This window comes from Crotalus tigris, unplaced genomic scaffold (assembly GCF_016545835.1).
Source record: "Crotalus tigris isolate CLP2741 ecotype Arizona unplaced genomic scaffold, ASM1654583v1 scf7180000018217.1405312, whole genome shotgun sequence".
NCBI lineage: Eukaryota > Metazoa > Chordata > Lepidosauria > Squamata > Viperidae > Crotalus > Crotalus tigris.
Genome location: NW_024096887.1, coordinates 881,640 through 895,670, shown reverse-complemented (window position 1 = coordinate 895,670; position 14,031 = coordinate 881,640). Strand labels below are relative to the sequence as shown.

The 14,031-nt window shown below is 37.2% G+C and overlaps 2 protein-coding genes across 7 annotated transcripts in view; one reads left to right on the top strand and one right to left on the bottom strand.

The window, feature by feature from the left end:
• LOC120310518 overlaps positions 1 to 14,031 on the bottom strand; it is a 51,906-nt gene that overhangs the window by 17,149 nt on the left and 20,726 nt on the right. The gene's annotated exons all lie outside the window — the stretch shown is intronic.
• The window catches only part of DDR2 (discoidin domain receptor tyrosine kinase 2), a 114,599-nt gene that overhangs the window by 91,771 nt on the left and 8,797 nt on the right, over positions 1 to 14,031 (top strand). For all 6 annotated transcript variants that reach the window (XM_039348984.1, XM_039348983.1, XM_039348982.1 and 3 more), the window contains 3 exons: positions 10 to 233; positions 11,009 to 11,136; positions 12,619 to 12,810. In XM_039348984.1, the coding sequence (XP_039204918.1) occupies positions 10 to 233; positions 11,009 to 11,136; positions 12,619 to 12,810 (544 nt within the window). The remainder of the gene's footprint in view (positions 1 to 9; positions 234 to 11,008; positions 11,137 to 12,618; positions 12,811 to 14,031) is intronic.

The following is a 14,031-nucleotide window of genomic DNA, read 5'->3' as shown; positions in this document are numbered from 1 at the left end:
TCTTCTTAGGCTGCAGTGGGATCACCAAGCCAACCCAGCCAAATGGAGCCGAAGGAGTTCCCCATTATGCAGAAGCAGATATTGTGAACTTGCAGGGAGTCACAGGCAGCAACACCTATTCTGTCCCTGCAATCACCATGGACTTACTCTATGGCAAAGAGGTGGCTGTGGCCGAGTTCCCTAGGAAGCTGTTGACTTTCAAGGAGAAATTGGGAGAAGGACAGTTTGGGGAGGTGAGAACTTGTTCCACTGGTTCTTTACAGTAGATTTATCTGCAAAATCTGGGTGGAAATAAATCATAAAACTGATATAAAATTTGTGCTATAGCAAATCATTATTTCTTTGTTTTCAATCATTTTATATTTGCAGTGGGTAAGGAACTCCTAGTAATCCTTCAGCTGCTGGCCCTGTTTGCTCAGCCATATCAAGTTACTGCCTCACTGGGGGTTGTTGTTGTTGTTGTTGTTGTTGTTGTTGTTATGGATCATCACACAGTCAGCCAGATGTTCAGACTGGATTTGGCATTTTGTCTACCTATCGAGTCCTTACCCAGGACCTGGGATAGGCAGATGTGGATGTTTGATGGTATTACAGATATCGTCGCAGGATGGAAGCAGTTCCTAATAAGGCCGCCTTTTGCAATTGACTAATAGCGAATTTGTCAATGCCAATGGTGTTCAAGTGGTGCTCCAGTTGTTTTGGGATTGCACCCAAGGAGCCTATGACTATTGGTACTACCCTTGCTTGCTTTTGCCACAGTCTTTCTATTTCTATTTGTAGGTCTTTGTATTTTGTTATCTTCTCCAGTTCTTTCTCTTCTATTCTGCTGTCTCCAGGCACTGCCACGTCCACTATCCAGACTTTTTTGTCTTTCTTATCGACAATTGTTAAGTCTGGGGTGTTATGTTGCAGGTGCTTGTCTGTTTGAATTCTGAAGTCCCAGAGCAGTTTAATTTTATCATTTTCTATGACTTTCTCTATTTTATGATCCCACCAGTTTTTGCTTACAGGCAAATGATATTTTTGGCAGATCTTCCAATGCACCATTGTTGCTACTTTATCATGCCGCTGCTTATAGTCAGTCTGTGCAATCTTCTTGCAACAGTTTACCAGGTGGTCCACTGTTTCTTCATCTTCTTTGCATAGGCGGCACTTACTGTCTGTTGCTGTCTTCTCAATTTTGACTTTATATGCATTTGTCCTTAAGGCTTGGTCTTGTGCAGCCAGAATTAGTCCCTCGGTCTCTTTCTTCAATTTTCTTGCTCTTAGCCATTGCCAGGTCTTGTTATTATTGCTTTCCCAGCTATTTTTTTTAATGTATTGGCCATGTAGTGCTTTGTCTTCCCATGCCTCTATTCTGTTCTTCACTTGGTCTTTCTTGTAGGCCAGTTTGGTCTCTCCAGTAGTCAGTAAGCCTTCCTGATATACTACTACTACTACTACTACTACTACTACTACTACTACTACTACTATTATTATTATTATTATTATTATAAGATTCTTGGTACCAAAAATAAGTATAATAATAATTTTTGATCTGAAAATCCTCAGTGACCCCCCTACTCAGTGGGGGGGGGGTTAGAACAGGGCTTTTCAACCTTTTCACATTACGAATTGGCTACTTCTCCCAGTCATTTTTTCCCTACATTTTCCCCCTGAAGCAGAGAGTCGGATGCCTGCATCACTCTCGCCGTTTGGGCCTTCTGCTTTTAGGCTCCGGGAGCAGATTGCCTTTCAAACCTCCAATAACTAATGGAAGGGGAAGCCTGCTGCAAAGGTGCATTACCCAAAAACATGAGGGGGGTGGGGAAAAGGCGATCAGTCAGCCAAGAGCCCGCCTGTTTCAGACTTTAAGCCTGCAATACAGGCAACAGAGGCCCAAGCAAAGAAGGCGATCCAAGAAAAGGGGGAAAAAACCCTGCTTTCCTTTCCAGCAAAAGTTACTTTTCCAAAACTGCCTTAAATGAAGAGGTGACTTTCCTCCCCCCTCTAATAATTGACTTTTTCCTGGTTTCTCCAGCCTTCCCTAGCAGGAAGAGATCAGCCCCAACCGGCTTTTGTTCCCCAAAGGCTAAAGCCGATCGCTCACTTGTCTGATTCAAGGGGTGCACAGGCACCCCGAGACCCGCTCCAGCCTCCCACTAAGCCACAATTCCCAGTTTGTAGAAAAGATGGGGGGGAGAAAGGCAATCAGTCAGCCAAGAGCCCGGCTGTTTCAGACTTTAAGCCTGCGATACAGGCAACGGCGTGCGCTTCTCTCAGTCCAGAAGGGGAAACTGACTGGTAGGCGGGCAGGCTGGCCATGGTGGAAATGGGGAAGGGTTAAATGCTGCGAAACAGTGGGAGGAGAGAGTCAGGCGGGCACATTTCTCCCTCCACACCCGCGTTCTGTTGGCTTTGCCTGGAGCACATCAGTAAGAAGAGGGAGGGGAAGGGCAATACAGATCCTGCTGACCTGCGTGCATGAGAAGAAGTCAATCTGGTTGCTGCATAATGAGTCCCTGAGAAGGGCGGGCCCTTGCTCTACACTTGGCTCTTCGTGCGCCCTCTGCAGGGCATGTTCAGTAGGATTTGTGCAGGCTGCCGCCAAGCAGCATGTTTTCCACAAACGAGCTGGGAAGGAGCAGAGGTGGGGGAGGAAGGCGACACGCGGGGGGAGGAAGGCTATGGCGCGTACCACCAGCCAGGTGGTCGCTTACCACCAGTGATACACGTACCACCGGTTGAAAAGCCCTGGTTTAGAAGTCTCACTTTAGATTACATGAGTTTGCCCCTCAGTATAAACATACATCTATGTCTTTCAATCTAGCAAGTAACTACCATTCCCTGGCAGGATTCCCTCACTATTAACTCAATTGAATAGTACCAGTCTTTACAGCACTTGGTTCCCTGGACACCAACAGTTACTTTTGTCCAGTATGGTGTAATAAGACATCTGTGAGTATTTCTCTCAATTTTTTGTAGCCCTGGTAATCTATAATTTGAAAAAGTGTAACTAACAATGCTTGTAAAATAATCATTTTATTGCAATACATTATTAGCATAGCTCTTGGATAAAATAAACTTTCTTCTCCTTCCAATTCAATCAGCAACTAAAATCCAGTGAAAGTACTAGTAATATTTGAATATAAAAATGATTAAACTTATAATAATCTTTCTCCCCTGCAAACATTTCATATTCTAAACAAGAGTTACAGGAACCTTCTATGGGAGAAGAAACAAAATTATGTGCTAAAGAATTAGGCTAAACTCCAACAGCTGTAACAAATAAAGATGCCTGCCTGTTTTGGCATTCCATTTCCTGATCCTCAGCAAAATTTAGCCCAGCTATTGACAACAATTTAATCTCTCCTCAATCTTGGGACAGAAACTTCCATGGCCTACTTGATACATCTCCATATGCTGATTCTTATGTTCTGCCACCAGATGTTCCCCCTTCCAAATGGTCTTCAACCTGAACTCAGAAGTTTTAAAAAAATAATTTTTCCACTGAAAAATAACAAAGTCCCTAGCAAAGATATAATTCTACCAGAATTTTTAAAATTTAATCCTGTTTGGTGGGCATCTGTACAAGCCCCCCCCCCTTTTTCTGCCACAAATAACTCCTTACAATTTCCCAAAAAATGGCGACTTCTGGTTTTGCATCACAGTGAGATGGGCACAGGGAAGCAGGGCTCTGCCTCCCACATCCGATTTTGCCCTGCTGGGGGTCCGAAAAGGGCCTAAAGTCATCCAGGAGAGGTGATAAAGAAGGAGGGGATCCTCATCGATTGTAATGAGGCAGCAACTGAACCGCTGCATCTGAGGAAGCCCTCTAAACCAACACACGAAAGACTGGCTGCAAACAAGCAGCCAGTCTTTTGCGTCAGTCGGAAGCTACTGACAGCTGGGGGGGGGGGAAAGCACGACCAAGCAGAAAAGCATCGTGTCTGGAACTGGGTGCGACTAACCTTCCTGCTCTATAACTGTAAAAACCTTTTTTTTAAAAAAAAAATCTCAGGAGCAAAAAGGTGGCGGGCATTTTTTTCTAGCACCCCTCCCCTTAGAAGTAGTGGCAGCTCAAAATCTTTGGAAGGAAAGAAGACAGTACAAAACTAACTTGGAAACCATTTGAAGTATTAAGATTGAAAAATCTGGGTGATCTAAAAGAACATTGAAAACTTTATTATTTTCTTTTTCCCTTTTTTGGAAAAAATACCAGAGCTTTTAAGAAATAAGTCCTGGTTGAAGACAGACCTTTCATGACATCTAGGAACAGCACCAATATTTTGTTTTTTATCCAGCCTGGAAGAAATGATCTTGGCTTGAAGCCTAGACAGAGATAGCATACTAGACTCTTTGATGTGTCTGAGCTTCTCAACCTTGCAGATTGCATCTGGAAAAGGGAGGGAAAAAACTCGTTGGGCTGTTTTTTCTGTATGATGGCTTATAAAAATATACTACTTTAAAGCCATGTGGCTTTTCTGGATTACAAATACTATTTGTGCTGCAGTGTTAAGAATTACCTAGAGAAAGAGGAAATTGGATTTTTGTATTTTCCTTGGAAGAGGCCTTGTGGATTATTCACTTGGAATACAAGACCTTGAGGAGTACAAACCTGAGCTGTTTTTTGGATTTTTGGATAACTGGTGTTAAAAGACAAAGCTAAAAGTGCATTATAATTTTTTTTCCTGCTACTGCCTCCCTTTTCGGGGGGGGGGGAAGTGAACTGGATAAGAGACCCCCTATCTTCAAGAACTATTTAGAGACAATGGAAATCTGACTTGTGGCGACTCCATTTGGGGGAGTCCTTATGGATTATTAACCCTATTTTAGGACCTTTTGGATTACAAATTTGGGCAGAATGAAAACCTTGAATCTTTGGACAATTTGTTGAAGCCAGGACTGAAAGACAAAAGTGGATTAGAAGGTTTTTCTTCTTCCTGCTTCCCCCTGTATGGGGAAATCTATTGGATTATAAGAGACTACAGATAAAGAATATAAGACTTATTGAAGGCAAATTTAAAGGACATATAGGAATATTGGTTGTAAAATTGGAGGGTTTATTCCCTCTGATACATCCCATCATCTAATTCCTCAATTCTCACTTTAGCTCTCTTCTTTTGCCAAACATCTTTCCCAATCAATGTATTCCATTGAATCAAGCTACATGTCTTTGTAAAAAGATTTTGCCCCTTCATATTCATTGAAGAAAATGTTTGGGATGGTCAATATAAAGGAAATGTTTTAGATATTTAAATGTAATTGACTTTAAGAAAATTCCAACAGATAATTTAAAAAAATGTTTTGAATAGAGTTAAAGATTAGATGATTGGATTTATTAAATGGAACATCTAAAGATTAAACATATGTTTAATTATGGGTAAAAAGAACAGAAAATTTTGGACATAAATGCATATTAGTTTAAGAGGGATATGTATTTTAAGTGGTATATTATTTTCTTATTCTTTTTCCTCTCTTTTTTGTCTTTTTTTTACTTTTTAAGACATAAGAAATGTAAAAGTGTTGGGAGGCCTATACGAGGAAAATAGATTTAAATACTTAAATATAATTAACCTTGAGAAAATTTTAACCAGTAAGAATGTTTTGAATATTCTAGGGAAAACAAATTTAAATAAGAATTGTAAACAGGATTTATGATTAGACAACCAAGATAGCCAGATAGAAAAGAAGCATGATATTGATGTGATTATTATTTATAGAAATTTTAGAAAAATCTTTATATTTAATCTTTATATTTAATTGTTACCTATCAAACTAGTTACCTATCAAACTTGGCAAAGAGAATGTTATTGGAAGAAGAGAAAATCAAGCAAAGCTATTATGTGGACTTTGGAATATAGAAACTGATTGTTAGTGATTACTTTGCAAATATAAGCCCAGACAACATGCTATTAACAAATATTAAGGTATTTATGTTAAAAAATCAATAAAATATATTTTAAAAAAAGATTGGAGGATTTATACAAAATTGATAATAGAGTATATACTAGAACTGAGAAAGCTTGTGAAGGTGGGAACAAAAATGAGTATCTCAAATTTAGCTAAAGCTAGCAAAAAAAAACATCCTCAGCTCAACCCCAGTCTTATGTATCAGAGATCAATTGGTGCAATGTTACAGCAAGAAAAAAACAATACTTTTCAGAAGGATATGCAAACCACATTACAATACATACAGGAGGCAATTACATCACTTAAAGAAGATACAAAGTGAAATCAGGAAGAAACAAAGGATAACTTTGATAAAGTGAAGGAAGAAATTCACAACTTGAAATCCCAAATGGAAAACTTCCAACAGAAGATCTCAAAGAATAAGCAAAGGATCCAGACAAATCAGCAGAAACCAATCAAAAGATGGAAGAAATAAAAGATGAAAACCAAAGATTGATACAGACAAATAGAGAACTAGAGGATTCAGTAGCAGTTTTAGAAATAGAAAAGACATCCTATTTCTTAAGATTGCAGAATATAATGGAAGACAAGGAAGAAGACCTTGCTGATCTGATGATAGAACTGCTGGCTGGTGCGCTGGAAGTGGGGAAGCAGGAAATGGAGGGAGAAATAGATTAAATATTTAGAGTTAACTTAAGCTACGCAAGAAGAAACAAAGTCCCCAGAGAGATCCATGTCAGATTTGTTAAAAGATCAATAAGAGATGAAATATTGAGAAGAGTGAGGGATGATCCATTGCTATATAAGGGAAAAGAAATTGTGGTGTTAAAGCAGATACCTAGAAGGATAAGGGATTCATGAAGAGAATATCAATTTTTGACCAAAAAACTAATTAAGAAAGGAGTGAGCTTTAGATGGCTGATGCCGGAAGGGATATTAATCAATTAGGATACAAAAAGATACAGATACCCTATCTTCAAAGCAAGGAAATTTTATGACAGATACAGCTTTTCTCTTAGAAGGAAACCCAGAATTTCAACCAGAAGGGGAATTTAAAAAACAGGAAGAGACAACATTAGAAGTGGCAGCCAAACAAAGAGAAGTGGAAAAAATAAAAACCATAAACCAAGAAGGAGCCAAAGGGAAAGAACAGAGACAAACGAGAAGTACTAGGACAGTGGTGGTGAACCTATGGCACAGGTGTCAGAGGCGGCACTCAGAGCCCTCTCTGCGGGCACATGTGCTGTTGCCCCAGCATTGCCTCCCCCCATGACCCCCTCCTCTCCAGCAGCCCCCTGAAGGAAAGTTGCCCTCAAGCATGGCCCACACAGAGCAGCGCAGCTAAGGACATGCCATCCAGGCAATGTAGACAAGACTCTGCCCTCACATCCCATCATGCAGTTGATGCTGCAGGGAGCAGGCAGAGGGTGTGGCCGCCATAGCGCTGCTGGGCTGCCTGGGCGATCTGCGGTGGGCCCTGGAGGCAGTGAGTGGTTCTATGGGCAGGCAGAGCAGGGGATGGGGAGGCAGAGTGGGGGTGGGGCAGGGGGGTGGAGCGGGGCAGGGGCAGTTTTTGGGGATTCAGTCTCTAAAAGGTTCACCATCACTGTACTAGGAGAATAAATCCTAAACATAATTGAAGAAGATGGAAAAGGACAATGGGATGCTCTCAATAAATATAAATGGATTGAATTCCCCCATAAAGAGGAAAAACTCTTTACACGATTACAAAAATTAAAAATGGATATAGTTTGCCCACAGGAAACATATATTAAAAGACAACATTATAAATTTCTGGAATACCCGAAAACTGGGAAACTTTATTTCTCATTAGTACAATAAAAGAAAAGAAGAGTAGCTTTATATATCAAAGAAACAATGAACCCCAAACAATTCTACTTGGATGAAGAAGAATACTAATGGTAGAAATAACGATAAATTAAAAACAGACATTGATGCTAGCAATTAACACACCAAATAACAAACAAGAAGAATTTTATCAACAATTACACAAGAAAATAGTGGAAATGGACTACCAAAATATTTGTTTAGTAGGAGATTTTAACACAATTGTAGATGGAAAATTAGACTATAGGAGTAATAAAATAGGGAAAAAAGGAAGGAACATTTTGCCTAAGACTTTTTTCAGAATGGCAGAAGAAATTTGTATACAAGATACAGGAGAGAAATAAATTCTAAGAAATTTCAATATACATTTTATTCAAACAGCCACAAATCATGGTCTAGAATTGACATGATATGGATATCTCCTGAATTAAGAAGAGATATACAAGAAATCGAGATAGAAACTAATGTATGGGCAGACCATAATCCGATAAAGATGACGTGGAGAGGAACAAAGAAAAAAATAAGATGGACTTTAAACCAATTCTTATTGAAAGAGAAAGAATTTATACAAAAAGCTGTAAAGGAAATGTGATTTTTTTTTTAAAGAAAATAAGAAAGAAGATACATCACTCCAAAATGTTTGGGATACAGCTAAAGCATATTTTAAAGGAGTAGCCATAATTTATATGCCAAAAAAGATGAAAGACAAAAAACAACAACAAACTAAGCTTAAAGAAGAACTCACAAAACCAGAATTAGAACTACAAAGAGACCCACAAAACAAAACTCTTAAAGAACAAATGACGATAATAAAACATAAATTAAATCAAATAGAAGCTGAAGAAATGGCTCAATAAATCAAAAGAGTAAAACAAAACTTATTTGAAAATGCTAATAAGCTGGGGAGATGGTTGGCTTATAAACTGAAAAAAGAAAGAGAGAAGAAATTGATAAACAAATTACAAAACATGAGAGGCGATCTACAATGTCAAAACGATGCAATAAAAAATAATTAAATACAGAAGAAATTCCTCTGGAAAAAATAAGGCAATATTTAGAAAATTCTAAGCTACCAAAAAATCTCAGAGTATTTTAAAAATATGCTAAAAGGGAAAATAACAGTGATGGAGTTGACAGAAGCTATAAAAAAACAAAAAACAATAAAAGACACCAGGCCCATATGGGCTACCTGCAGAATTTTCCAAATGTTTACAAGATACGTTAACTTTACCAGTGTAAGAAGTGTGTAATGAGATAGTACTAAAGGCCAAATTACCAATAGATAGATGCCAATATTACTCTAATACCCAAAGAAGACTCAGACTTGACCCTGATAAAGAACTACAAACCAATATCTCTACTAAATGTGGATTATAAAATCTTTGTTTCAATACTAGCAGAAAGACTAAAGAGATTCTTGATTGAATTTATACATTCAGACCAAAATGGATTTTACCAAAGAGACAAAGAATAATTTAAGAATGATTTTAGATACATTTGAATATTACGAAATGCACCCAGGGAAACAGATGGCTTTGATTTTTTTAAATGCACAGAAAGCTTTTGATAATGTCAATTGGCAATTTATGGTCCAACAACTAAACTATATGGATTTTGGAGAAAATTTTATGAATATAATTCAAACAATTTATCATAGACAAATGGCCAAAATAATTGTGAACTGAGATTTTACAGAGAGTTTCAACATTAAAAAAGGCACAAGAAAAGGTGTCCATTATCCCCACTATTATTTATTTTAACTCTGCAAATATTGAAAAAGAATGTTAAACAGGATCCAGAAATTAAAGGAATGGAGATAAAAGATGAAAAGTACACCCCATTGCCGGCAATGGCAAAACTGTCCTGATACGTTGCACGACGTCATATGACGTCGCCAGTTTGACATGTCTGTATTAGAGGATCCATTAGAGACAAGTCCTAAATTATTAGCAAAGATTGAAGAATTTGGATAAGTAGCAGGACTGAAAAATCAATAGAGAAAAGACTAAAGTTATGGTTAAAAACTTTACAGATAAACAAAAAAAACCCAATTATCACAAAAACAGATCTTTAAGTAGTTAAGAAAGTTAAATATTTAGGGATATATCTAACAGCAAGGTATGTAACAATAAAAGAAGATAATTATGTAAAATTATTGAAACAAAACTAGACTTGGAAAAATGGAAAAATTGGAAAAATGGGAAAATCTACAGCTATCAATCTTGGCAAGAATAGTGACTGTGAAAATGAACATTTTACCAAAACTACTCTTTTTTATTTCAAACAATACCAATAAAAATTGACAGACAAAATCCAGGCACGTATTATCATCTTTGGTGGACATGCCCTAAAGCAAATAACTATTGGTCAAAAATACATAGATGGCTAGAAAAGATGATAAGAGCCTAGTAGTTTATAGTAGACTATAAACCAGAATTATTTCTTTTAGGTATAATTCCAGAAAATTATGATAAAAAATGTGTATACTTAATATTATATATATTAACAGCAGCAAGAATTATATTTGCTCAATATTGGAAAAATGAAGAAATACCATCTGAAGAAGATATAATTAAGAAAATTTTGGACTGTACAGAAATGGATAGGCTTACATTGAAAATGAAGGGGAAGCAAGATTCAGAATACTTTCAAACATGGGAATTATTTTTATAAATGGTTAGAAAAATGGAATAAAGGGTAGGAATGGAAATTATAATACTATTAATGTCAAACATGTAAACCCAGATGTGTTGCTTACTAAATACTAAAGCTTGTTACTGTAAAACATTAATAAAATATACAAAAAAATTCCCAAAGAATAGCTTAATTCCTTCAGGGGGACAAATCCCATCCTGACAGCTAACACCGTATCAGTGTCTTGTAATGAGTGACTTACATACATTAATTTTTAAACTATAAACTTCTGGATTGGATCATAATCATTAATCTCTGAGATTTAGAGTGGACACTGGCCAGCTTCTTCTAGGCAGTCAAGTTGCCCTTTTCTGTTTAACATCATTGAAGATAATGATTGTTTTGTCTGTGAGGCTTCCTATAAAGGATAAACTCATTGGAATGAAAAACAGATTATTCTAACATTCCCAGACATATTTGACTGTGAAATTAATAGTATTTTGAATGCATTCCTACTCTTCACAGAGAATAGGAAGTGAGATCTGATGGGGTTTTTTTCTTAAAATCGAGACCTTCTGTCTGTGTAAACAAGAGTGACCTGTCAAACCACTACTGCCTGTTGCTTTTTCTCTAGGTTCACCTCTGTGAAGTGGAAGGAATGGAGAGATTTGTGGACCAGGATTCTATTCTGGATGGTAGTGTCACCCAGCCTGACCTACTGGCTGTGAAAATGCTGAGAGCTGATGCCAACAAGAATGCCAGGTGCTTGGAACAAAGAGAAGAGGAGGCTGGATACAGCTGCAGTTGTCAGGGTTGAACTGTGAAGTCCTTGGTTCTCTGTGAGCTTGGTTGTTTTCCTGCAGATGTTTCATTACCCACTAGGTATCATCAGATGTTATTGAGTCAAGTAATGAAAAGTCTGCAAGGAAACAATCAAGCTCACAGGACATCAAGGGCTCCACAATCAGTCAATGGGTAGAAACATTTTTGTTATTATACAGAATTGACCAAAAATGAAGTCACAAAATGGATAACATTTCAGATATAGGAAATTTCTAAATCTTCATGTTAAAAATATTTTATGGCAAAACTGGATGAAATGTTCAAAACTGACGCTTCGGATTCGGTTTCTCCCAAAAATAATGTAGTTACCCTTTTCTTTAGGGTGGGAAAGTAGGCAATTGTTTTTGGAAATGAGATACAACGCAGAAGTTGCACTAAGACATATGCAAAAATAAAGGTGTATCTTCTGTTCCTTAGCCCAGCAGGGTTACAAATACTTTTTGGATTCAAAGGAATAATCCCACCAGTAGGAGTATTTAAAGATTTATTCCAATGCATTTTGAAAAAAATAAGATCCTAACATTCTGAAATGCAGGGAAGAGAATAAGAAAGACCCTGTGACCTTTCTGCTTGTCAGGGAACTTCAAAACATGGATGGCAAGTGGGCTGCTGCCAGCTTGATTTTGCCAAATAGAATACAGCTATCTTATTTTTCTTCAAGTACTAATCTTGCCAAAGATAAGGCTATGCCAAGGTTAAAGAGTACTGAAAATGAAAAAGAGCATCCCCTCCACCCAGGTATTCTAGACCAAAGACAGGACAAAAATAACAGTGTATACACTTCTAGTGATTAAAATAAATGCTTAATTCTATACTGTATATTCAGCCATTACATAGGAATATAGACTTCTATGCATCTAAGGAAAAAAGGGTCTACACCGTTATCTCCAACTGATTTTATACAGTGTTACTACAAAAGGTACAATAATTTTAAGAGTTTGGGGGGAACATTATTTTATGACCAATGATCATGTTCCTATGATTTTATGACCAATTAAGGCAAACATACTGTATTGCATAATTGTCATAGGAATCAATGTATTGCAAAGGTTTTGCCATTCCCATTCATTTCAGAGCCGCTTTGCTGGAAGCCTTCTTGGTACATTGTGTCCTTTGTCAATTAATATGCATATTTGGATATTGTTTGCTGTTTTAATTTTTTGCTTCTTGCTAAACAACCTGGGCAAAGAGGGAAGTCAAAGGGATTGTGACAGTTTGTTGCCAGTCCAAATTAAAGAATGGATTATTGGCAAACTGACCAATAAACTAATGCCCTATATTAAAATAACACACATAGCTTGTGCATAGTGCTTTTGAATATTCAGACATTTCATGTATTATTATTTTTTAAGACAACATAGCTCACTAATTTCACCCTTGCCTGACATTTGTTTCTGGCAGGAACGACTTCCTCAAGGAGATTAAGATTATGTCCAAGCTGAAGGATCCCAATATAATCCGGTTGCTGGCTGTGTGCATCACTGATGACCCTCTCTGCATGATTACTGAATACATGGAAAATGGTGATCTCAACCAGTTTCTGTCTCGTCAGGAACCCCAAAATTTGTCAGAGAGCTCTACCCCTCCTGTCAGGTAAAAAATAAGGACTCCCTCAACTCCAGCCTGTACAGTCTTTCTTGTGAGGGGGCCTTGTTCCACTTTTCAGTTGCACACATATCTTAGCTTGGGAGTATGTGTGCCTAATAAGAGTGTTGCAGTTTATTTTGAGGGCTCCGTTAGAGACGAGGATGTTGTAATGATTTCTATTACTCATTTCTCCTTGACTTTTGGAAGGTAAAAAGTCTATTCCTTTCCATTACTTTCAGTGGCCTTGGGATATGACTGTTCTCCGTGTTTCATGAATTTTCTGTATAATTAAGCTTACATCTGAATTTTGACAAAGGAGATATAACAATTTAGAAGATTTTGACGTGGGGAAGCACTAAGGGGCATCCTAGCTGATAAATTTCTTCACCCTCTTCTTTTTTGACCTCTGCTAACAGCCAGGAAGGAAGATTCTTTCTTATTGTTTGATTGAAAATCCCCATCTAGATGGATGCTTGTCCTTCAAAAGAAAAAGTTGTACTGTTAAGCATGGTGGAAAGATAGCACTCAGAACTAAACTAGACAATATGTTAATTGTGTAACAAGCTGCTCCACTCAAGTTTTAATTCAGTTTGTTGTTAAGTACATAATGCCAGATCTGTCTAGGGATCATCAGGCCTAGCTTAAGCTTCCTCACAGTTCTTATTGTATTAAAATTTCATCCCTAGCCATGAGAAATTTCTTTATTTTTTTGTATTAAAATAGTTGGTACATTTTTATTGCAAATCTGTGAAGGTTCAGAGTGATAAAATAAAAATAACCAACAAAAACACACAGGCTATTTTCAATTCTGTTCTTCCCTTCTGCCAATGGCGTCTTGGCTGCATTTAAACTCAGTTTTTTTTATAAGATTTTATTAATTTTTTCCATGCATACAATAATAATTTTTCAACCAACGTGCTGTCTGAGTTTAAATACACTAATAAAACTTTAATCCCTAATCCTTTATTCTTTCCTCTAACCATCAGTAAAATAAGTCCCAAGTTTGATAATATTCTATTTCTTCTTTTTCTTTAAGTCTCATAGTCAATCTGTCCATCTCTGTGCATTCTAGTATTTTTTTAATTATTTCTTCATCTGATGGTATTCCTTCATTTTTTCAATATTGCGCAAATATTATTCTTGCTGCTGTTGTGACATGTAAAATCAAATATAGGCTTCGTTTGTTAGTCTTTTCTGGCATTATACCTAATAAAAAAAGTTCAGGTT